Genomic DNA, 25,834 nt, shown 5'->3' on the forward strand with positions numbered 1-25,834 from the left:
ACATGCGTCCAACCACAACTGGATTAGGATGAAACTTAGAAAATACTCTTATTAAATTAGGATTTGTATAAAATACCTTGAAAAAAAAGAGTGATACGGTTTAAATACGCTGAGTAGATTATGACGAAATGTATAAATTACCTCGGGTGAATTTGAATAATCCGTGCAAATATAAATTCTGGTGTGACACTGTAGTAGTATTAGCCTAAGACACAAAACGTATATGTACGTATGGGAGTAAAGTCATGGGCGTGGGCGGCAGATATGGTTCTCATGCCAGATACTCCTCAGGAAGAGACAGTTTGCAACGCTGCTTCTCGAACGCTGGCGCCTACATTCTCTCTCTCTCTCTCTCTCTCTCTCTCTCTCTCTCTCTCTCTCTCTCTCTCTCTCCAACAACACTTTTTTCCCCTCAATTCTCCACGTATAAGCAGAGTCGTGGAGCACCTGGCTCAGCGGGAGAGAAAACACCATTTGCTGCTCGCACAATGGGAGCTACAGCAAATATTAGTTGAGGTTGAACAGGATTTCCAGGCTGACGCTACACCACCTCTGTTCCTTTTTGTAACCAAGCCCCATTCATTGGCATTCATCCCCGAGTATTGGGGGAGAGTGGAGTGGGCGGGGGGCGGGAGGTAGGAAGAGCAGCCACTCCGCATCTTCCTCGCCTAACTGCTCCCTCCCCCAGCCAGCCGGCAGCCCGCGGTCAGGAAGTGCACGAGGTGGTTGACTGCTGCCGCGGTGCACACGTCGCCACCGTTACGGAGGAGCACGCAGCCCCTCCCGCTCATCTCAACCATCTGCCTTGCCTTGTGTATAAAGTCACGTATCTGGTATGGTTTCAGTGTTGCAGTCTTTTGCGTAGTATAAATCTTAGTGACATGGAGCTGCTTGCTTATCGGAACAGATCAGCCATGTGATAGTATTAAATGTAAATGTATGCAGCTGTGGATGTGGTATTCATTTATATTCGTACACACTTACGTATGTACATTGGAGAGGTTTATTTTCTCCCACTGCACGTGACTGTGCACGTATACAAACAGTTGTACACACGCAGTGTTAGCACAGCCTCCCCGCCACCAGACACGGTCGCATAGTCGTACATACACGTTCATTACAGCAGTAAGCCTTGTGTACACAGCCGCTAACAATAAACTTTCTGGTCATCCATACATAACAGTACGCGACGTGTTCGAGTGGTGAGGGAGCGACAGACAACATTGGTAGCGCTGCGCGGCCTCCAACCCTCATAAGGGAAACAACCCGTGCGTCCCATTCCTGATGTCCGCTTGGGGGGTGACTTACCTTGAGAAGCTGACTAATATGACTCTCATGTAATATCTCGCTGTCTTTGTCTCCAAACTAAGAGTGGGTAGTGAGGGAGGGTGGTAATAAGCGGGCGGGTGGCTGGAGCACGTGGGTAGCGGGTGTAGGCGCGGGCCTTGGGCGTCACCTCCGCGGCAGGGCAGTAGGTGACTAGGGTGTAGGCGGCATACGAGTATCACCCCGGGTTTAAAAAATAAGGTCACTGATATTATACGCAAGAGGTGAATATTACATTATTGTGCTGTGACCTGACTCCGGCGTGACGCATGTTGCAGGGTCAACCATCCACCGGGAGGGAAAATGAAGCTCAACGATGAGGCTGAACCTGACAGCCGCACGGTGAGGCAAGTAGTGGTGCCACGTTGTGTCTGAGTTGTGGTCTTCTGTGGTATGATGTGATGTAATCTGTTTTAAGTTTGATATGGTGTCACATGAATTATGTTGTTGGTATGTTTTATGCTGTGGCATCACTTTTCATGGTATGATATTGTAAGGTGTTGTACTATATGGTATGATATGTATGCTGTGTAGTATGGTATAGTGTATGTTTTGTATGTATTGAGTGTTTGAGAACAACCGAGACCGGTTGATTGTCCGAGAGACAGCCCACGCAATAGCCAACGTCTATTGATCTTGGCAATAGCCATGATATTTGCGTGTTCACCGTTCATCCCGGTTGTTGCGTATGACGCTTGCCTAATGGTAATGTGTTTTGACAGTTGCATACATGTTATGAGAGTGTAACTAACTGTCCTTATTTTGACAGGGTGCTGAAACCGCCTGGTGGAGGCTCATCCATTGTCTTCGATGAGGACGAAAACATGAAGCCCATTAAGAGCAAGCCCCAGCCTCAGCAGCAGCAGCCCCAGCCCAAGGAGGAGGCCCCCACAGGCTGAGATAGTAGAGAAACAGGCACCACCACCCCCGCAGGAGGCAAGCGACGCTAAGCCTGAAACCAATGGTATGAACTCCCATGACTCTGTCAAAGAGGATGCTGCCGCCTCTAGGGACAGTTTCCCTTCCCCCGCCCCCGCCACTAATGGTCAGCACTCACCTGCCCCCAACGGGTCCCCTGCTGTTAATGGGTCAAGTGCTGTTAATGGATCTGTGAGCAGTGGCTCCACTAGCAGCATGTCTCCATTCCCTGGAGGCACCCCAAAACACTTAAACACCCAGACACGCATCTTCGGGGAGGACCAGCATAATGTCCCCACACCCAGGCGTCGTCTGCGGGACCACGAAACGCAGCAACATCTTCGCTGATGAAGGGGCCACTAACGGTACCCACAGGCCAGGTGAGGCTTCCTCTCCATATCTCTCTCCTTAACTCGTGTGATGAGTTTTAGGCTAGTAAATGTTATGAACCTGTAGAGAACTCCCCCTAACAAGTAACCATCTTGAGCATCAAGCTGTTGACTGTAGGTAGTTTTAACTTGCAAGGCGATGATACCAGTGTTATGTTATTTTGTAGAATTCTTGTAATATTTATATTTGGGTAGAATTTAATAACTAGTGAAGACCAGTTTTTTATGCTATTTATACAATCAGTGTTCAGTCAAAAACAATTAATTGCTGCTAATTTACACTAAAGAATCGGAAGAATAGCACCCCAAGGACATTTGCCAATATGAAGGTTATAACTACCAGTAAAGTCTAGCAACCCTGAGGCAGTATAGCAGTTGAGTGTCATCCATCATAGCTTCTATTCCTGTCTTCATATGTACAGGAATGTTTTGCTGCATGACAGCCCAACCAGATGGCCAGATGGTTACAGCAATCCACAAGGAAAGGCATATTTTTACTGCTCTGAAGTATATAGGTTTGACAGAATAGCTCATTAAGGCCTAACACTATTCTGTCAAGGCTGTTGACCTAGATTGATATTACTTCATTGGTACAGAGCAGCAAAAAGATGGAAACTTTCTGTTGATTGGCTCAGATTTTTAGCCTCCCTCTGTGAATGTTGTGAGGCAGTGCATGGAGGCAGCTAATGTTAATAATTCTTCAGTTCTAGCAAGATGTGTGGCATCAATAGAATTAAGTAACTGGAACAACTATATCAATATTATATCAAACTAAAATTTGGGTTCTCTCTACAGTGTAGGATTAATAACTTGAAATTTAAGGTGTATTGGTTACGTGCAATGATTCCTGTTATTTAAGACTTTTGAGCAGCTCGGGACCAGTATTGCTGTAGCATCAGCTAATGTTATTTGTGGTATTATTGCCATATTTTAATCCTTTGCTCAGAGCATGATTAAATGTTCTTACAGCTGTGAAAATGAATGGCTCAATTGCTTCAATGAGTTCATAGTGGAAATACCTAGTGAATATGAAAGCATTTATTTTCTGATACTCTTCAAGATGAAATACAGTTTTCATATCTGAAATATACAAACATATCTCCAGGTAACATTTATACACTTGTTCGTGTTTCCTAATTAGTAAACCTTGCAGTCTTTACTTCCTTGCTTACTAACCCTTTGCTGGCTAAGGCTGTGCCTACCCCATTGTTGCTTTATTTACTACATACCCACATACTAACCTTTGTCTCAGATGTTACTAGCAAGCAAGGAAAGGTAACTGGTTAAGGAATGTGTGTGAATGACTTACTGAATCTCTTGGATGTGTCTTCAGAATTTCTGTTAATGAAGTAAATACCAGTATTGCTGTCACTCAGACTAATTTTAGTAGGTAATTTATCGCATTGAAATGTGGTAATGGATTGCATTGTCAGAAGGTTGTCATTCTTTTTCAGAAATGTTTAATTGCATTCCTTAATTTGATTAATGATTGCAAACATATGACAAATTTTGACAATATTTTTTATTAGTTTTATCAACTTCATTCTTTTGAATTGTTACCTCTTGGTTTTTCCTTTTTATTGAATTAATTTATTCTGATATCTTCCTGAATGTCTCTGCATGGAAGGGAAAGGGCTAATTGTATAAGAAAGTGTGTGTTATTAATAGCAGTTTTTACCTGTTGGTAAATGTTGTGTACAGGTGCATATCTTGGTCACAATCACAAGACTGATTAAACTCTGGTCTGTGATGGGCACCTGTGTAAGTTGTCAGTCATTGTAGAACATTTCAAACCAAATATTACATATTAAGTTTTCCAGTTCTTAGTAGAGTTGAGCACTTAAACTAGAAAGAAGGTATTGTTTGGATAGGGAGAGGTTGAGGCTTTTCTGCCTTGGCCACTTTTGTGGATAAGCTTCCAAAGAGAGTGAGATGTCAGGAAGAGATAAGGACAGTGGGTAGATAGAAGCTCATCGTCAAGAAATGAGATCGTGACTTTATATTTATGATAAACTTGTACATCTCATGTTTACATTATATGTCATATAGGTTTTCTCTCTCTCTCTCTCTCTCTCTCTCTCTCTCTCTCTCTCTCTCTCTCTCTCTCTCTCTCTCTCTCTCTCTCTCTCTCTCTCTCTCTCTCTCTCTCTCTCTCTCTCTCTCTCTCTCTCTCTCTCTCTCTCTCTCTCTCTCTCTCTCTCTCTCTCTCTCTCTCTCTCTCTCTCTCTCTCTCTCTCTCTCTCTCTCTCTCTCTCTCTCTCTCTCTCTCTCTCTCTCTCTCTCTCTCTCTCTCTCTCTCTCTGTAGGTGATTTAGGTTAGCATATAATCATTGAGAAAGAAGAGCACTCCTTAAAGTAACCTGTGACAGTGTTGTCTCAGTAGGAAAATACCAGATTTTTACATCACTTAGGTGTGGTAAGTATGAAATAATAAAAAAATTAAGTGTATTGAAATGAAGCATCCAGATAACTGAGGTATTGTACATTCACAGGTTTTTGTATGTCTATATTTATTCTTTTCAAGCTTTTATATATGTATGTGTATATTTGTATTGGTATTCATTTAAGTATTTTTAATTAACTTAATTGCAGGCATATTTAAGTATTCTCATTTGCAGCAGCTTTTATGATGGAGGATATAAAAACATGGTACATGTGGTATTAAGCCTAAGTCCTTAACAGTTTATTTCCTTTTCACTTATGTTTTTCAAGAATTCTGTATCAAGTGTAGCCTTGAGAGCACCGGCTGGCACACATGAAGGTGCTTTGTTTGTGTAGCTTTTACTAACACCACCTCTCTTCCAAGGCAGCCTCTGGGTCATGGTGGACAGTCTGTTAAGGAAAATAATATCCAGACTTAACTGCATCAAAAAGAGCACATATGAGTAGCATTGCTCAGCAAGGAATTTAACCATGAAGTCCTTCACTCAAAATTATATCCATAGGATATCTTAACATTTATTTTAGAGATTGTCCAGAAGTTGGATGTTATTGGGTTTTAAGTAGTATTTTGGCAGTGTATTGATCCATAGAGGCTGTCTGATGAGCTGCTAATCACTTCTGCAGTGTGTTGGTCATTGCACCAGTGATCCAACTCACAAGCACACCACCCAGAGTAAAAACACACACACACCCCAAGTTCACCTCCTGCAACACACCACTTGGGACAGGATTTGGGAGGCATTGCACAGAGTGCATCACAAAGAGCATCAAGGCTGGCTGTCTGGATGATGGAATTCAAAGGCTTCTCTACAATCAGACTGACCCCTTACAAATTGTGCTTGTCTCATGCTCCTTGATGAATTATGAACCATCATTTGAATGTTAAGTTTTATGTAATGTTTTTTTATCCCTAAAAATTACCATCCTGACAGTCTGTGTGGTACTTTTCTTAGTTGAGCTTTACACTTGCCTATGCTGAGCAGTGGTGTGTTGGGGCGGTGGCTGAGCAAGTGTAGTGGGTCAAGGTGTTAACACTGCCGGGCTCTCTCTTGCCCCATCCTGCATGCACTCAGTCTTTCGACAACCACGGATGCGGCGGGACCCGGTGACGGGTGTGGGGGTGCAGTGCTGGGACCTCCACGCCCCCCGTTGTGCACCCAGCAAGTGGAAAGGTAACCTAGAGCAGGAGTGCAGGACTTAAACCGTAGCTGGGAAGGTGATGTGCCAGGAAAGGAAGCTGTTGATTGTTAGCATTGCAGTCATGTGATGTGTTTTAGAGTTCATGGTTGTTAAAGTATGTATCTGGGAGGCATTACGGAGAATGCACATCTTGAAAACTGATTGCTGACTATATATTTCTTAAGCTACCTTTTTTTATGTTCCTCCTGAGTGATTCTGTGAGCTGACTGGGAATCTGCATGTGGGAAAGAGTCCTGGAAACAAAAGCATACACTGCTCTGCAATGAAGTTGGCTTGCATGGTTATGTGACAGCAAAAATTTATCAGAAAACTTGTGTAAGGCAATGCCCATGCATCTAGTAGTGTATGGGATTTCCCTTGTTGATACTTGGCTTTAGATGTAATGCACAGACTCTGACTGGTTCTTGATAGTTTGGGTGTCCAGATGAGTGGCAGCTTTATGGTTTAGGATGAATGAGGTTTCCATACACAATAGGCATATATATATATATATATATATATATATATATATATATATATATATATATATATATATATATATATATATATATATATATATATATATATATATATATATATATATATATATATATATATATATATATATTTTATTTTATTTTATTTTATTTATATATTTATTTATTTATTTATTTTATTTTATTTTATTTTATTTTATTTTATTTTATTTTTTTTTTAGTTTAGTTTCTCAGTTGGGTTAAGATCAGTTCTTTGTGAACTTCATGCAACAATTCTGTAGCTGTCCAGTCTCTGAGTTCTGGGTGGCAGAGTTCCATCCTGCATCAGTATGTGTATCTGATTGTTTTTAAATGACTCAGGTCAATAATAAACCAGCAGTTCTAAGTAGTTGCATTAGTTTATTACTACATTTTGGAGCAGCACCATTATGACTTCCACTATGGTAGTGAGGCTAACATCATCTGACCCATCAATAAGTTACTGTTGGCAGTATTTTTTTTATTTATTTATTTATTTTATTTATTTTTTTCTTTTGTTCTTATCTCAGTTCGTGTACTGTTTATGAAAAACAACACGAGTGTCAGTGCTTAAGAATTATGGTAATGTGTATATCTTTCATGGCAGCCAGATAAGCTACTGCTTCCAAGTCTCCCAACCTTGAGAACATCAATATGCTTGCCTTACAAAGAGTTCAATGGCTCAAACCTTTAGCCTTGATAAGTGATGTTACCTGTTCTTACTGAAGTGAACAGTGCACAACCCTCTTACACCTCCTTCATTGATGAGCAGTGTATATATTGTGTGATCATGGTGCTGCATACAGCATTTGCAGTATCTGGGTTTGATCAGACTTGATTTCAGTGTGTTATGAAGTACATGACTGAAAGTTTGACTTTTACACTGGATAGGAACAGATGTCTTCATAACATTCTGATAGTTTGTGTATATAACATTATTTTTAGTACACTCTCTTAAGATATGAGAAATTGTGTCACTCATTGAATTTGTGAACTTTAGATAGGATTGTTCCTGAGTAGCAGGCAACCTGGAGGCCAGAAGTCAGGTGTCTTTGCAAAGGTTTGTCAGATAAGCATAATGAATAGCATCTGAAGCACAGACCAGGATCCATAACATACACAGCATTGCTTGACAAACCTTAATGTACTTGGTGCACTAACTGTGACTCGCTACTGTGGCTTGAAGCTTTCTTAGGCCGCAAGATGCTCAAGTGTCTTGGATGTGTCACTTGGACCTCCTGGTGAGGCTGTCCCATGTTTATGTGCACAAGTGTGTGCATGCATGTACACACTTGTGCACATGAATGCACTTACACTGACTGCACTTATTTTATCTTTAGCTTGTGATTTTTCATCTGCTTATATTAGTAGACTTGACTAACTTTAGGTGATGGTGGTGGTGGTGGTGGTGGTGGTGGGGGGGAGTTGTGGCGGCAGCATCACTTTTTACTTTTAAAGTCATGTTTGCTTCACAGTGCAATGGTGCTTACTAATCCATTGATGCAACTTCTTCCTTTAATGGGACTGGCCAGTAGAACACTACTGTTAACATGTTACAAAGATTAGATTGTTTAAGAGGGACATGTTAGAGGTGAAGCATGTTGTAGCATTGAGAAAGTCTAATTTTCAAACTTACTATAATTAAGCAGATCCTCTCAGTATCAGGAGTTTTGTATAAAAGCATAAGCCACTCAGTTCATTATTTTTATCTCTGAAATGTGAAGTTGCTTGGCACTAATTTTTACATGGTTGTCTCTTATTCTAAAAGTTTAAGAGAACTGTAGTAAGAGAGAATTGTGACAATAGTACTTAGTGTAGAGATATTATCTTTTCTTGCTAATGTGTTAATTCTGAGATGATCTGTAAAGTGTTCCTTCTGAAGAGCTTGAGTTTTAGGGTATTCACATTACTGTTTCTTGGCACAGAAAGTGTCTTCCTATTGGTTTCATTGATTAGGGTCTTTATTTTATAGTACATAACTACTCCTGTATTATGTGATGCATGTCATGGTACTTATAACCAGAATATATAATATAATAGATTATGTAGATAAAATTTACATATTATATATTTAGGAGTAGGCAGGCACAATTAGTAATTTCTTGCCTTGTGGACACTTCCTGAGGCCAAGGCAAGAAAAGTAAGCAGTGAGATAATGTATGTCAGAGTGGTACTAATGGCATGTTTTAATGCCCTCAGCAGATAGCTCCAGCAGCAGCACCAGCAGCTCTTGCCCCAGCAGTGGCACCCCAGAGGCCAGGACACCTGAGCAGGCTCCTCAACCTCAGCCACCGCAGCAGCAGCAGCAGCAGCAGCATCGGCAGCGTGTTCCCCCTGGTGGCTTCTCCACTCGGCTGTGGTAGTTGCCCTCCTCTGTTCCTCTGCTTACTCCTCTCTTTCTTTTCTTGCTAGACCTTTGGCTTCTTCCCTCCCAACTTCACCACCAATATCCCTCACTTATCACAACATTCACAGCACCAAGGCCACACAGCTTTGAGTTTGAGTGTGAGTGTGGCAGACGCAAAATAAAACCATCAAAATATCTATACATATTGTCGATGTTACTTGACATTGTCCTGTAAGTGTTTGTCTACATCCAAACACACACACACACATGCATACATTATTTCATCTTTGATTTATCTCTTGCTTTCTCTCTTCCTATTTCACATTGTTTTGTGGTGTAAGATTCTTCACTATATATTTTGTAAGGGAGTTTTCTTACGTTGTGGTAGAGGTTAATGTGGTTGTTTAAGATAGAGGGAACTTTACTGTCATAACTTCTTATTTTAACACGTACATGATTATAATAACGCAGTGCCACTCTGTCCTACTACTATTAATAGCTGTCTTTTTGCTGTGAGTCATAATAGAGAGTTAACTGTAGCTTTCCCCTAACTGAGCAGTACCTATCCTAGCCTGTACTGTAACTGCTTAGTCCTCTTTGTATCAGTGGGCCAGCAGGAGACCAGTCCCAAAGAGTGTTGTGAATCCTTCTGTTTGCTTTTGATCCCTGACTGAGCAAGGCCGCATCTGTATCCCATAGAAAACAATACCAAGGGAGAGGCCATGGCAAACAACTCTTGGGTGGTGGTGGTCCCGATTGAGGCCACACTTATGGTCCATTCTTAGCTTTCAGTTGTGTCAAGAAGGTATAAGTATCCTATTTAGCCATATTAAGATTGCTCAACCAGTTTTGCTTTTTCCTTCCTTCTTCTTGAGCCAGGTGAACCGAGGTCAGGATCAGGTAGAGTGTAAGGACGATTATTCTCACGCACCAAAAGAAAATACTGTACTTCTTATCCATTCCATGTTAGCATTAAGCTCCTTCGAACCCTTGGAGACACTGCTGCTGCCAAAGTAAATTCACGATGAAGTGATTGAAGGTGCCTGGTAATCCATCCACATATCATAGCATCACTTGGAGGTCCCATGAGGAAAGTGTGTGGAGCCTCCTTGCATCATCCCATGTCACACCCTAACCAACACCCTCCCTTCCTTATTGTGGATCAGTTATCTACTATTATGAAATAATTTTGGTAGGCACTGTTAGCACCCCTTTTCCTTGATTGTCTGGACAGCATTCCAGCGACTGTGATAATTCTTGTGTTAATTAAGAGAGAGAGAGTGTGGCCACAAGGAAGGTAGAGGTATACGCACCTTCTGAAAAGTCCTGCTGCTTGCTTAGAACTGGCCCCGTCTGGCTCTATAGTAAAGCTACTTTGTATTAGTTTTAATAAATTAATAATCTGTCAAGGGTTTTTCATCTACATGCTGTTTAACCTTGACTTGGTTGTATTATATATGGCATATTTGTTGTGTTTTATTTCTGAATTGCCCAACTATGAAGAGTGTGGAAGCCATGATCTGAATATGGTGCTAAAATTGTGGTGTACAAGTTCATGAGATGATAGTAATGAAAGTGATAAAAATGATTGGGTAATGTGGACATTAACTTCTCCATAAAAAGGAACATTCAACTGGTATAAGTGAGCTGCCTGGGAATATGTAGGTTAGTTTTGGAAAGGAAATGTGGACATTAACTTCTTCATAAAAAGGAACATTCAAGCAGTATAAGTGAGCTGCCTGGGAATATGTAGGTTAGTTTTGGAATATAATTTTAGTTGCTTTATATTAACTAGTTAATTACATTTTAAGTTTTATTAAGTATTGATATTAAGTAAAAAAAAGACTAGATATTTGAACTTCTCTGAGTTATAAAGTTGGAGGCATACACCATATCTGTGTGTGGCCTCATTGCTCATGTCTATCTCATTGTTAAGCTGTGTCCATATCAAATTGTGCCCACAAGCACAAGCAGGCAGTTTACCCATTGACTGGTTCCCTGCTTCTACTTGCTAAAATATTGGTAATGTGCATTTGTTATTAGTTGTATGAAATCGCCAGACACTGCATATAGCCGTACAACCACTTGTTCTGGCTGTTGTCTGGGTTTGACTGGGCCAGATCAACACCATGGGGACAATAAAACTACGGTTGTGCCCTTGGACTTAGCCCAGTTGTGGGCAGTGGGCACCAGGCTGTGCTTGATCATGTGGATCTTTGAGCCTGTGGTGCATGATATCCCTCACCTGGGACACTGGGCCTGATGAAACTTTGTGATGCAGGATAGTACTAGTGGATGAATAAAAATAACATAAAATAAATAAAATAAGACGATAAGAGTAAGACAATATGCATAAATTGCAAACCATCTTAATTTATGGGAAAGATTTTGAAAGAAAGATGAAGATAGACTAAGTTTGGTCAAAATCACTGGGAAAACTGCCAGGATCTGCAGGTTTCTTGATTTCAAAAGACAGCTCAGTAAGCTTTGGCATAAGGCATATACAAGTTTGGTACTCATTAAATTTTGGGATTATAAACACCTGCAAAAATGAGTCACTGTACATGGAGAGAAAAAAAAATAATAAATAAATAAAATGCGGTAGAAGAAATGTGAGGAGTGAAAGCATTAGTAAGAAAGATGGGAAAGTTTGGTCATGCATGCAGTTTTGGTTATACAAAATGGAAATTGCAGAAACTACCCGAGAATATGTAATTGATAGTGTATTGTGGTATTTTATGTTGGGAGGGATTAACGTGTGCTGGTCTTCCCTGAAAAATTCATTCCTTACCACTAACCAGCACAATAGAATTTAATTAACTTTTGGTATATGTCTAAAGATAATAGGCTGTGATATTTTCATGTAAAATATAATTTTCCTAACATCTAACATCATCTTGGTTAAAGAAGAAAACTGTTGAAACTGAACTGAGAGAACCTGGAAGTAAAAGGTAACAAATACATTCATACTGTATAGGAGTGTGCAAGGATGGTACAGAGGAAGAAGTGGAGGAAGAAAAGTGGATTTAGCATGGTGATATTGAGTTAACTGGTATTGTATAGTTCGAAATAAACTGAAAGAAGCGAATAATGTATAGCAAGATTAAACAGATACAGTAATTATTATATCAAAAAATTTTTCATGTCCAGGAAGGTAAGTACTTTAAAAGTAATAGAGAAATTAATGGATAATACTTGGTACAGTTGCCAAATTAAATATCTATGTTATGATGGCAGAGGACGAGAAAAATGAGAGTAAAGAAACTGAAAAAAAAAAAAAATAGCCTAGCTAATAGTGATCGTAGGACAGCTAGAAACAATTGCTTGCAGACTTTATTTGTGCATAAAAATATATATATATTCCTTTGTATATAATAGGTATATATGATAGGCAGATATATCACGTTACAGCACGGTATATTGCATAACAATTTCACAGTCATGTTGATTCGTGTGAAGAAAAAAAAAAAAACGAAATTTTGATTTGAATTTCGCGCGCACAGGGCTACATAAATCTAGATGAGGAAAAGATGCATAAAAAAAAAAAAAATTAAGAATATTACTTGTATACTTAACATTATTCTATACAATTATAATGAAGCTATAAAAGAGCTCAAGTAGATAGTTATGAAACACGAAATGTGTAGGTAGAAAGTAAAAAAAAAAAAAAAAGTCAGTCACTGAGTCCGTGGTGGAGGAAAAGGGAACAGGAAAATCAGTCTCTATATATGTGTAGTGTACGTGGAGCGTGGACCTGCGAACCCCAAGTGTTTTGCAGTCTCATATACCGTGAGTATTGCCCAGTGTCATTCTTTAACATCAACGTAACATGTGCTTCAAGAGGTGTGTGAGAAGGTGAGGCGAAAGAAGGGGAAAAAATAAATAAATAAATAAAATGAATAAATAAATAAATTTTCGATAGTTCACATCCTGTTAGTTTTTAAAAAAGTCAACTATGGAACAAGATAATTTAAGATATACAGGCTCTTTTATTAGATAAAAGGATTTAGTTATATCCTAAACCCTAACCAAACGTAAACTAACCTAACCTATCCTAATGTACCTTACTTGAACTAACCTTTACTTGTCTTTGCTAATTAGAGCCTTCGTCTGCATAAAGAATTTCAGGAACTTTTGGTTACTCTCTTATTACGTTTCTTACTTGGGTTAGATAGTGCAGCTTACCGCCTCTTACTTTGGCTTAAGTAGTGTAGTTTACCGCGACCTGCTTCAGAGGTTCCAACATGTCTGCTATTGTTTGTTTATTGTCAGTGGCTTAGAGATTCATTAGAGAAATTGAATTAAGAATATCTTTAAAGTGATTTGCGCTGTACCCTCCGTTCAGGTGTTACGTACGTATTTCGTTGTAATGAGCTACTTAGCAGCTTTCGAGTGTTTAGTGTCAGGTATTGAGTTTGCTAAAGTCATTTTAGTCAGTTATCCTTTCTGTTGCTCCTCTTTGTGTATTTCCACTGAAATTCCTTCATCTCTACATCTCGCTCTGTTTACCCCTCGAACTCCATTAAACATTTGTGTTCATGGCACAACATTTGGAGTGGACGCACACCCGTACCCAACAATGTGCTGCTGCTTGTTCACTGATACCGTCGTTGCCTGTCACAGTCACTTGCCTAGTTGAGATTTGCATGTTCAACATTATTTATTTATTTGTTAATTTATTCTATATATATATATATATATATATATATATATATATATATATATATATATATATATATATATATATATATATATATATATATATATATATATATATATATATATTTATTTATTTATTTATTTATTTATTTATTTATTTATTTATTTTTTATTTATTGATTTTTTTTTCCTAGTGAGCGAGAATGTTCTTCCTTGAGCAAGAGAATGCGTGGTGTGTGAGAAAGGTCTCACTCTTACCCAGAGACCAGAATATTATGAGCTCCCCTTCTCATCAGCAGGGTAATGCTTTTGTTCGCGCGTTCAGTACGTGATCCCCAAGACGAGTGGTGATGACTATTTCATGCACTCGTAGTATCGTTTTGTGGGACGTAATTTATCAAGGCATTGACGTATTTTATGTACCCAGTCGTTAACATTTACTTAGGATGCTTCGCAATGAAGTGAGCAAGTTATGCGAACCATTTACTAAATTAACAACGTATAAATGCTACGTACACGCGTGCGCGTGCGTCTCATGCTTTCATTTAGCCTTTCATTATGTGATTTTTTTTTCTTTTCATCACCAAATGGATGACTCATAAATATTATATAGCTATGTATTTGTTATGATGTTAAAACATATTGAAGTTTACACACACACACACACACACACACACACACACACACACACACACACACACACATTATGATAGAGTATATACTACTTACATAATTATGAAAGTGTTACATCCTACCTAGTTAGACAATCGGCCTACATGTTTGAGGCTGTATGGATCCATAACAATTAGTACCTCGCTCGACATTCGTAACTACTCCGTTTATTACAATTACTATGTGCAACAAACAAATTCACACAACAAATTCTTACTCGAGTGTGTCACCTTGCGGAAGGAACTAAGCGCACTCGTATGTCCACGGTTATGTTGACACATCAGTAGTGCACAAGTGTGATGGCCACTTTTATGGTCGTTGGATTGTTTGGTAGACTGCCATTGAAGTCATAGGTTGGATGATTGTCAAAGAAAACGGGAATATAGAGCTGAGATGACAGAGCACGACAGGGTTAACTTAACTAGATTTTTCCTGCTTCATGGTAGTGTCTGAAGTTGGCGGCTCCGCGAATCCAGAATCTGTACGACAATAGCAATATTTACAGATGGATGCTAAACTGTTGCACTCTTATCTCTTCGCACAGCTGGCTTTACATGTCTTTATGTTTCAAAAATTAGTTTTTACAATAGCAAGAAGGGGATAAAAGAAATGTAATGCACGCGTTTAAATTGAGAGAGAGAGAGAGAGAGAGAGAGAGAGAGAGAGAGAGAGAGAGAGAGAGAGAGAGAGAGAGAGAGAGAGAGAGAGAGTACTTAAAATACATGCATAACAACATGTTTCCTTGTCTGCGTGTCAAGAAACATACTCAGAATCCTATGTCAAAACCTCCCATGTCAAAGCCACCCATGTCAAATCCACCCATGTCGAAACCTCCTCCCATGTCCATATCACCCACGTCAAACTCCCCGCCTACGTCATCCATTCCGCCCATCTCAAACGGCTCGGCCATGTCCTCCATCCCCGCCATGTCCGCGCCGTTCTCGTCCAGCAGCCCCGGGTCTATGCCGTCCCCCTCAGGCAACATCTCGGCGTCGGGTTCCAAGTCACCACCCGCTGTTGGATCTGCCTCGGGGTTCGCTACCTCGCCGCCGCCTCCCCCACCGTCGCCCGCATCCACTCCGTCAGCCGCGTTGTTGTTCTCGACGTTGTTGATGTTGTAGTTGTTGGTGATGTTAGTTTCCTGCCGGGTTGAAGGGCTGGGTAGTTGATGAACTGATTGATTTAAGGTGCTGTAACAGTGGTGTCGCTAAGGGATCAGGCGTGGTTAGACAAGCTTGCTCTGGGGAACAGCCTTCGTCATTACTATCACATATCTCTTAGTTTAACCTAGTGTTACATATCACTGTATCATAAAGGCTAAACAGATCTGCCGCTATTTTTTTTTTATTTATTTATGTATTTACTTATTTATTTATTTATTTATTTATTTATTTATTTATTTAGTGTGTGTGTGTGTGTGTGTGTGTGTGTGTGTGTGTGTGTGTGTGTGTGTGTGTGTGTGTGCTGCTCCCACTGTACGTACGTAGGTGGTAATGAAAATAAATAATTGACTGGTTGAGATGTCGTAACAACACAATTATATGAAATCAAGGTGCATCGTGGACCTTATCTGTTTAGGAATGAATTTATTGTTCATTAAGTTACGAGTGAGTGCAAGTGAATTTGTAATAGGAACAGACCTTTAGGCGTTAACTAGACTGTTTGGTTTTACTATACAGCTCTACTCTATAGATGGGTGTCTCTTGACGAATGATTTGTTAGCTGGAGCGACCAGTGTTTAAATATAGTCTTTGTATGCCAAGTCTTCACTATAATGGGTCCTCACTAGACAAAAAGCCCAACAACATCTGGGGAGAGAGAGAGAGAGAGAGAGAGAGAGAGAGAGAGAGAGAGAGAGAGAGAGAGAGAGAGAGAGAGAGAGAGAGAGAGTTGCTGATACTGTTTCGCTATAGTAAATATAAGAGTTGGGCCTATGAATATTTACCTGTGCGCTTGAGTAGGTTTGGACAAGAAATAAAAAATTACGAAACTTGATTAACAAAGCATGTCTTTAAGTGTATTATTGGTCCAGTCCTTCTGCAGTAAACTTATCCCATATCTACACCTGTTTCTTATGGGAAGTAATTTATAAGTATTTCTTAATGATGCTACGGTACGTATACCCCAAAAACATTCCCGGTTAGGACAAGAGTGGCAGGCGTGAGTAGACAATGATCAACTTAACATTGTATTTACCTCATCCGCCCCTTCCCCAATCGTCTCCGTCGTGCCTCACTTTTCTTCACCCCGTCCGGTCCCTACTCGCCTTTTCCAGGCCTTCACTGTCCACCCAGTCTCGCCACTCCCTGTCCTATCCACCCCAATCTGACCCTACCCAGCCCAATCCTGCCTCACTCGGCCACACTCCCTCCTCCTCCAGCCCACATCCTTCCGTCTCGCCCCGCACCATCCCACCCATCTCCGCCAACCGCAGCCCCGCCTCTCCCCAACACTCACCTGATTATGAAAGCCACCGCCACGAAAACCGAAGCCCATGCCCATGCCCACGCCCATGGGTACGCCGAAGCCGAAGCCACAGCCCCAGCCGCCCATGCCCCAGCCTGTTAATGCGGAGCCCATCATCATGCCCGTCGCGAAGTCCCCCACGCCATTATCCCGTCTGTCCATGATAATTGTGTTGGTGCCGCCGCCCCCATAACCACCCCTGCCATATCCGCCGCCGCCATAGACGCCTCCACCATAGCCGCCGCCGCCGCCACCATAACCACCTCTGTTGTAACCTCCTTGTGCTTGTGGGTAGCCGCCGCCGCCGCCTCTTCCCATTCCTCCGCCTCCTCCTCCTCCTCCTCCTCCTCCTCCTCCTCCCGCTGGATCTGAAATGAAGATTATGGATATAATAAATTTGGTGTTTGTGTGTTTTTTTTTTTAAGTCTCTCTCTCTCTCTCTCTCTCTCTCTCTCTCTCTCTCTCTCTCTCTCTCTCTCTCTCTCTCTCTCTCTCTCTCTCTCTCTCTCTCTCTCTCTCTCTCTCTCCACATTAATAATGCTAGCAGTTAGGTATTCAGCTAACATCTCGAATCACCACCACCACCATCACCACCACTACCATCATCACTATTACTGCTACTGTTGCTATTGAAACTACTACTACTACTGCTACTAAAACTACTACTATTGCAACTAAAACTACTACTACTACTACTACTACTACTACTACTACTACTACTACTACTACTACTACCACTTTATATTACTTACTATTGGACGGTTGGGAAGGAGGTGCCGAGGGCGAGTAAGGAGGGGGCTCTCCCTTCTGGTTCTCCCCGCCTCCTGCAGCTTGTGGGGGGTTAGGGGGCGGGGGAAGCTGGGGAGGAAGGAATAAGTTAGGTGACTCAGTTGTGGTTACTACGTCAATAACAACAGTAGCAATAACATCAACAACAACAACAACAACAACAACAACAACAACAACAACAGCTACTACTACTACTACTACTACTACTACTACTGCTCACCGTGTTACTAATGGCAGTCATCCATTGGCTGTTAAGAGGGGAAGGAGGGAAAAAAAAGAAAGGGTATTAGTAAGCACGTGTGTGTGTGTGTGTGTGTGTGTGTGTTAGGGATGTATCAGATGTCCGCATCCGCATCTTCAGAACATCCGCATCCGCATACTGCAATTCTTATAAATGAAACATCCGCATCCGCATTTGTGATGAAATAGATATCCGCATCAGCATCCGCACCACATACAAAGGGGTGTGGCGGATACATTTTATGCATTAAAGCTTACAAAGCACAGAGCTTGCAGATCTGGAGTAAATTAATCAATGCATGTTTACTTAATTATCTGGCTGGCAAGGAGAGAGAGAGAGAGAGAGAGAGAGAGAGAGAGAGAGAGAGAATGTGTGTCGTCTCGCCCCACATCCTGGTAACACATGTATGGCTGAAACTCGTCATAAACTTTAAAATTACAAAGTATAGCATTGTGCAACAACAGCAGCTGCCATCTGGCAATAGTTGGTGCTATATAGTGATTTTATACCAAAGTCCTGAGCACATCCGCATCCCTTCCTTGAGGATGTTATAATTTGATATCCGCATTCACATCCGCATCCGCTGTTTAGGAGAAACTGGTATCCGCATCTGCTTCAGCACCCGCAAAATATGTACATCTGACATCCGCATACACACCTCTGAATGGAGACATCCGATACATCTGTAGCACACACATCGGCCACCATCATTACTCTTGACTTGACAGACTAGGTATCACAGAAAGCCTGGCAATGCGTGACCGTCTCTTGGGCTCCAGGCACTCTCGTATTGCAGCAGGTGAGCGCATCACTGGCATGAAGCCTTCCTGTCCTCTCACACCGGAGAGTTGCGTTTCATTTTCATATTTCTTACGTTCATCATTTTAGTTTCCCCAGCCAGCCTCCCCAGCAGAGCAAGGCGCGTGAGGAGGAGGCTTACATGGCACAGTCCTTCTCGTGCTCGTCACTTAACAACATAGAAACACCAGGACGAAAGGAAACAACAAAAAGCGAGTTGATCAACATAGGACATTTTTTTCCTATTTATACGTTAAGAATTCCTAGTAAACACAAGTTGATCTGTTGTTGTTGCTGTTTCCAAGTAATTGTTTGTAGTCCCCTTCTCCTCATCTAACTCCTTCGTTAGAACATAAGAATACAAGCATTATATAAGAAAGGTTGCAAGAAGCCATCAGGCCTATACATGGCAGTCCCTGTCCACATGCCTCTATCCACCTATCACATCTAAAGTTTCTGATTGACTCGGCTCTAACAACATGACTGGTAGTTCTTTTCCTGTCACTCGCCACTCTATGAAACAGTTTTAAGCTTTATCAACTCAGAGCTTGTTACTTCTTGTTCTTTCATCATTCATTCCTCTGTTTTCTATTCCTACATATTAAATACAAATAACTGACGGGATCCCCATAGTCTGTCTCTCTCATCTAATGAGAGACATAAAAACATAAGAACATAAGAAACAAGGGAAGCTGCAAGAAGCGACAAGGCTTACATGTGGCAGTCCCTGTATGAAATATATCTACCTATTTCCCTCTATTATCCCCATCCATAAACCTGTCTAATCTTCTCTTAAAGCTCTCTAATGTCCTAGCATTAACAACATGATTACTGAGTCCGTTCCACTCATCTACCACTCTATTTGAGAACCAATTTCTTCTTATTTCCTTCCTAAACCTAAATTTTTCAAGCTTGAACCCGTTATTTCTTGTTCTACCCTGGTTGCTGATCCTAAGAATTTTGCTTACATCCCCCTTGTTATAATCCTTATACCACTTAAAGACTTCTATCAGGTCCCCTCTTAACCTACGTCTCTCTAAAGAATGTAAATTTAACAGCTTCAACCTCGCCTCGTAAGGAATACTCCTCATCCCCTGTGACCTTTTAGTCATTCTCCTCTGTACTGATTCTAATAGACCTATATCTTTCCTGTAATGTGGGGACCAGAACTGCACAGCGTAGTCTAGATGAGGTCTGACCAGCGATAAGTATAACTTTAATATTACTTCCGGCCTTGTACTTTTAACGCTCCTAAAAATTCATCCTAGTACCCTATTTACCCTGTTTCTGGTCTCTATGCATTGTTTTCCTAGACGGAGTTCAGAGCTAACTATAACTCCTAAATCTTTCTCGTACCCTGTACCTACCAGATAAACAACAGTAACAACAACAACAACAACAACAACAACAACAACAACAACAACAACATATTCCTACACTTTGTATGGGCATTCCTCCTCCACCCTGTTCGCCTTAGTTCCCTCCATGTCCTTTTTATCCCTGCCTTCCCTTTTTCCGTGTTTAGTTCTTCAAGGGTGGAGAGCAATCCAGAACATAACGATAGACTCAGGGACCAAACAAATGTTTGAAGCAAGAAATTTATAAATAAATGGAGGAGAGAAGGAAACGTAATCAAACAAAGATAAATATGATGAACTGAATGACAAGATTGAGGATGAATGCATGAAGACGAAAGAAGAATGAAGAGAAGAGAAGTGTCAACAAGTGAAACAACTGTAATAAAGAAACCCTGTAGTTGTGTGTGTAAAAGTCAAGGAACTCGCTGGAGGAAAGAGATTCACGAGGGAGAAATTCTGTTGGAAATAGATGGAGTTTTAAAGAGAGTGTGTCAGTTCATAGACGAACTTCTTGGTGACGAAACAAGGAAAGCCCCAGCAGCCACAAAGGAAATAAGTAAATAAATGGGCTAGAAATTCTAAGAAGCGAAGTACGCGCACCCGTGCAAACCAAGAAAGTAGGGAATGTCCAGGTGACGATGGAGGTATGGGACAAATGTTCAGGACCGGAGGAGAAACACTGTCGAGAAAATCACAGTGGCGGCGGAGAAAGTCTTAAGGAAATTATACCAGAAGAAATGGGAAAATCAATCTTGACAGCAACAGCGAAGGAAGCGAGGCGGTGGAGTGTGGGCAGCACAGAACACTCATCTTGATGCGACACAAAGATGATCCTAAAAGTGATACTTGCAAGAATCAAACTCAAGCTTGGGGGAAAGATGCCTCAAGAACAACGTGGACTTTTGAAAGACAAAGGCACTATAAAGGCAATATATATAATGCGAGCGGCAAGAGAAATGCAGCAAAATCTTTTCCTTTGTTTTATCGTCTGTATAAAGGCAAAATTTTGACAAGGTGCTTGCAACACCACAAACTTTTCAGTTTAATGAACACAGAATGAAAAAAACATCAAAAGGGCCGTTGGATAGGGTTATGTGCTCTCCCCAATCCTCTTTTCCGATTACGGAGAGATCATTCTCGGGAGCACCCAACATTTTGAGGGTACAAAGGTTGGAGGGATAAATATTAACAATATTAGACGTGCAAACGACACGGTGCTGATAGCAAACACGGAAGAGACATTACAAATTAATTAATTGAGGGTCGAAAAAATAATGCAAGATATGGATAACAAATTAACATCAAGAAAAGTGAAATAATTGTAGTAACAAAAAAAAAAAAAAGGAAAGAAAGAAGATAAAAAAAAGAGCGAGAGATTCCTGCACGTAACATAAAAGAATAAACAACACAAAGATTAAACAAGCAAGCATTAAGGATTGAAAATTAACATCAAGAAAAGTGAAGTAATGGTAGTAAAAAAAATAAAAAAATAAAAAAAGAGCGAGAGATTCCTGCATGTAACAAAAAACAAACAACACAAATATTAAGCGAGTAAGCAGCTTGAGCCACGTGGGAAGTACTGTCACAGCAGATGGCCGCGGCATTGCCGAATTCAAGACAAAGGTTGGAATTGTAAAGACTTGCCTCTAGGAAAGGACGACAGTCAGTCAGAGGAGAGGAGTTGATAAGACGAAATGTTTTTGATTCCACCCTATCAAGAAGAGCAGTGTGAGTGGAATCCCCAATACATGTGAGGTGTACTCCATATTTTAATTTCTTACCTCTTTAAAGTTTTTAATCTATCGTCAAGAGGAAGATTCTTAAACATTTGTCACTTCACAGTCTTATAGCTTTGATTTACAAACTACCCTCCAACGGCTGCTATCCTTCTCTCTGTAACTTCGTCTCGTTTCCTTTCTGACCGTTTTGTTGCTGCTGTGGTAGACGGTCACTGTTCTTCTGTTAAGTCTATTAATAGTGATGTTCCTCATATTTCTGTCCTGTCACCCATTCTCTTATTATTCATCAATGATCTTAAAATCCAAATCTCTTGTCCTATTCACTCCTACGCTGATGATACCACTTTGCATTTTTCCACGTCTTTTCATAGACATCCAACTTTTCAGGAATTTAGCAAATCACACAAGGAAGTCACGGAACGCCTGACTTCTGATTACTCTAAAATTTCTGACTGGGGCAGAGCAATGCCTCAAAAACTCAATTCTACCACTTATCAACACGACGCATCTCCCAGATATTTATCACCTCTTCTTCAGTGACACTCAACTGTCCCACTCTTCTACAATGAACATCTTCGGTTTGTCCTTTATTAATAATCTAAACTGGAAGCTTCACATCTCATCTTTAGCTAAAACAGGTTCTATGAAGTTAGGCGTTCTGAGTCGTTTCCACCGGTTTTTTTTTTTTTTTTCTCATCTCCCCAGCTGCTAACTCTGTACAGGGGCCTTATCCGTCCATGTATGGAGTATACTTCACATATAAGGGAGGGTTCCGCTCATGCCGCTATTTTAAGACAGGATGGAATCAAAAGTTTTTCGTCTTATCAACTCTTCTTCTCTAACTGACTGTCTTCAGCCTCTCTCTCATTGCCGCAATGTTGGATCTCTTGCTGTCGTCTACCACTATTTTCACGCTAACTACTCTTCTGATTTTGCTAACTGCATGCCTTTCCCCTCCCGCGGCCTCGCTGCGCAAGACTTCCTACTTTCTCTCACTCCGATTCTGTCCACCTCTCTAACGCAAGCGTTAATCAGTATTCTCAATAAATCATCCTTTTTTTTCTGATAAGCTCTGGAACTCCCTGCCTGCTTCTGCATTTCCTTCTTCCTATGATATGAACTGTTTCGAGAGGGAGGTTTCAAAACATTTTTCCAATTTTGGATGATCCTTTTTTTACTTTCCTTTGGGACTGGCTCTCTTCAGTGGCCGTTTTTTTTTTTCGCTCTTTTTTGTTGCCGTGTGCCAGTGCCCCTCTAACGTAAAAAGACTTGAGGCTCTTCAAGTGTAGACGATATGTAGACTCAGAATCCCTTAGACGGCAGGGTAAACAAACCAGCAAGTATTACAGTAAGCAAACACAAACAGATAAGTACTTGAACAAATAAAGAAAAGGCAACTAACATTTACGAACACGCTGCTAAGAAGCCCAAAGTCGAGTATCACAAGAAAGATAGAGGGGAAGAGAGAGAGAGACAGAGAGAGAGAGACAGAGAGAGAGAGAGAGAGAGAGAGAGAGAGAGAGAGAGAGAGAGAGAGAAGTTAATAGACAGGATCACAGAGCCTTGCGTGCAGATCCTCACACCTCACCCACATAACTGAAAATCGAGGAGAGTGGAGGGACATGATCGCCCACGTCACACGGCACGGCACCTCGACAAGAGGTGTCACAGGAGGCGGCAGCACATTTCCGCCGCGGCAACAAACAGCCGCGCCTCTCGTGCCGGGAAGCTGCCGTGAGTGACTTGCTTTCCTGCCACGTGTTGGCGAGCACGCCGTCACCTTACTGTTCCCAGGGAGACACAGCTGTTTCTAAATTAATGACGTAATATTCCCATGAAATAATTTACAGACTTTCTTGTCATTCATTTTGTCTCATAAGACACTTCCGTTATATTTTATTGTCTTATGGGTCGTACTTTTGAACGACATAGTAATAGAACCACAGGTAACACTAAGTGTTTCATTTCCCTTACGGTGTGTAATACACCGCCTCTCCTCACAACGCCTGCAGCGCTGCCATGAGCTGCTCTCTCTCTCTCTCTCTCTCTCTCTCTCTCTCTCTCTCCCCTGCCATGACGAAACACTGATTTAATGGTGTGATCACAACAGTTAATGGCCACATTACAGGCAACCGCTGAAGCATCAGAGGAAACAATACGTTGGCAATAATTAGTAAAGGCTTTGAAAGAAATGTGGTTGAACACTTAATTTGATCGAGTCATTGACTTGTGGAATGAACTGCTGTAGACCGCTGTCAGTTCAGGCAAGGCTGATACTGAAAGGTTATTTTGACAAATCAGGTCCTATGGCTGCCTATTTTAGTTTCATTTTTTTAAATTTTTTTAAGAAACACGATGCTTCTGTCAACTCGTCACTGTAATGTTATTTGATTACAATATACAGTGTGTGTGTGTGTGTGTGTGTGTGTGTGTGTGTGTGTGTGTGTGCTTCAGCCATGTGTCTTTGTTTCATGCACCAGTCCAGAGTTACTGATTAACTATCCCTAAGTGTATTATTACTGTTCTTTCTATTTTTCTTCTCTCTTCTATTCCTTCCCTTCCTTCCATCATATTTGTTTTCTTACTATTCTTTTAGCTTCCCTTCCTCATTCACTATCTCCCTTTGATCACCTCCTTTACTGCTTCACTCATTCCCTCCCTCATATCTTACCTCCTTTCTACTTTTCCTTCCTCATTCATTCATTCCCTTCCTTCTTCCTTCCCTTCACTTATTCAAAAATTCATGCTCTCATTTTTTTCCTTCTCTTTCACCTTTACCTCCTCATTCTTTTCTTCTGTTATTCCTTCACATTTCCTCCTCCTCCTCCTCATTATCATCATCATCATCATCATCATCATCATCATCATCATCATCATCACTACCATCATCATATACGTACTTAAGGTCGTCACCGTTCTTAGCAATGAACCAGTGCATCTTGTCCTTGGTCTTGTTCCCAAACACTACCAGCGTGTTGGGGTCCGTCCCCCGGGGCAGATCAGGCCGCCCGGGCACGTAGGAAGCGAAAGGCCCTGCTGCTATCATCTCCGGGGCATCCTGCGGGAGTGGGCTCGGCGTGAGTGGCGTGGGTGGCGTAGCGTGGTTGTGTGTTGGGGGAGAAGGAAGGGTGATGTGTGTGCAGGAGAGAAATTAAGAGATGGAAGTATGTTAGAGAGAAGATTTTTTTTTTACCTTATTTTTTACGTAAGAGGGGCTCCGGCCAAAGGCTACAAAAAGGCACGAAAAAGGCCAGCATGAAGGTAACAGTCCCCAAAGAGTAGAGCCAAAAGGATAACCCAAAATTTGTTAAAGTGTGATTTTGTGTTGGGGAGGAAGGGAGAAGAGGGTGGTGTGTGAAAGATGGACGAGTTATGAAGATGAGGAGGACGAGGCAGAGAAGAAGGAAGAGGTGTGAATTTTAGTCTTGAAGGAGTTAAGGTAATGGTGGCAAGTACAGGGTTGGCAGAGGGTTTGGTGGTGTCAGTTGTGGAGGAGGGAATGAGGAAGGAACGGGTAATGATCAAGGTGAGGGAGAGGCGTGTTGCACCGCCATTACATATATCTGTACTATCTACGCTCTGTTTTGCATTTATATAAACTACTGTCAAAATAATGGAAAACCTCTCTCTCTCTCTCTCTCTCTCTCTCTCTCTCTCTCTCTCTCTCTCTCTCTCTCTCTCTTGATTCCTTCTTTTTACATCTCCTTCCTCTCCTTCAATCTCCCTTTCTTCCTCCTTAAAGAAAACTTCCCTTTCTCTCTTTCTTCCTCACACCTCATTACTCCCTTTTGCCCCCCCCTCTCTCTCTCTCTCTCTCTCTCTCTCTCTCTCTCTCTCTCTCTCTCTCTCTCTCTCTCTCTCTCTCTCTCTCTCTCTCTCTCTCTCTTTCTTCTTTCTTTAAAAATCCCATCTCTCCTTTATTCCTTCATTCCTCCGTTTTTAGTATCCATCCCTCCCATTCTTCTTTTCCCTTCTTCCTTCTCCTTCAGAAGGCAT

General features: G+C 41.2%; 2 protein-coding genes across 39 annotated transcripts in view; one reads left to right on the forward strand and one right to left on the reverse strand.

The window, feature by feature from the left end:
* LOC135113225 (probable serine/threonine-protein kinase PLK) overlaps nucleotides 1–25,834 on the forward strand; it is a 148,849-nt gene that overhangs the window by 64,991 nt on the left and 58,024 nt on the right. For 7 of the 37 annotated variants that reach the window (XM_064028429.1, XM_064028566.1, XM_064028462.1 and 4 more), the window contains exons 2-5: nucleotides 1,605–1,673; nucleotides 2,096–2,624; nucleotides 6,149–6,247; nucleotides 8,969–10,583. In XM_064028429.1, coding sequence (XP_063884499.1) covers nucleotides 2,534–2,624; nucleotides 6,149–6,247; nucleotides 8,969–9,132 — 354 coding nt within the window. In that variant the 5' untranslated portion in view covers nucleotides 1,605–1,673; nucleotides 2,096–2,533 and the 3' untranslated portion in view covers nucleotides 9,133–10,583. Of the gene's footprint in view, nucleotides 1–629; nucleotides 834–1,250; nucleotides 1,269–1,604; nucleotides 1,674–2,095; nucleotides 2,625–6,148; nucleotides 6,248–8,968; nucleotides 12,906–25,834 lie in introns of those variants that run through there. The other 30 variants (XM_064028396.1, XM_064028423.1, XM_064028478.1 and 27 more) reach the window with 21 other exon arrangements.
* The window catches only part of LOC135113214 (uncharacterized), a 48,298-nt gene continuing 37,534 nt past the window's right edge, over nucleotides 15,071–25,834 (reverse strand). For both annotated transcript variants that reach the window (XM_064028387.1, XM_064028380.1), the window contains exons 6-10: nucleotides 24,739–24,896; nucleotides 17,923–17,950; nucleotides 17,666–17,771; nucleotides 16,905–17,281; nucleotides 15,071–15,588 (exon numbers count right to left, since the gene is read on the reverse strand). In XM_064028387.1, coding sequence (XP_063884457.1) covers nucleotides 15,214–15,588; nucleotides 16,905–17,281; nucleotides 17,666–17,771; nucleotides 17,923–17,950; nucleotides 24,739–24,896 — 1,044 coding nt within the window. In that variant the 3' untranslated portion in view covers nucleotides 15,071–15,213. The remainder of the gene's footprint in view (nucleotides 15,589–16,904; nucleotides 17,282–17,665; nucleotides 17,772–17,922; nucleotides 17,951–24,738; nucleotides 24,897–25,834) is intronic.

The sequence above is a fragment of the Scylla paramamosain genome, chromosome 2, assembly GCF_035594125.1.
Source record: "Scylla paramamosain isolate STU-SP2022 chromosome 2, ASM3559412v1, whole genome shotgun sequence".
Lineage (NCBI taxonomy): Eukaryota > Metazoa > Arthropoda > Malacostraca > Decapoda > Portunidae > Scylla > Scylla paramamosain.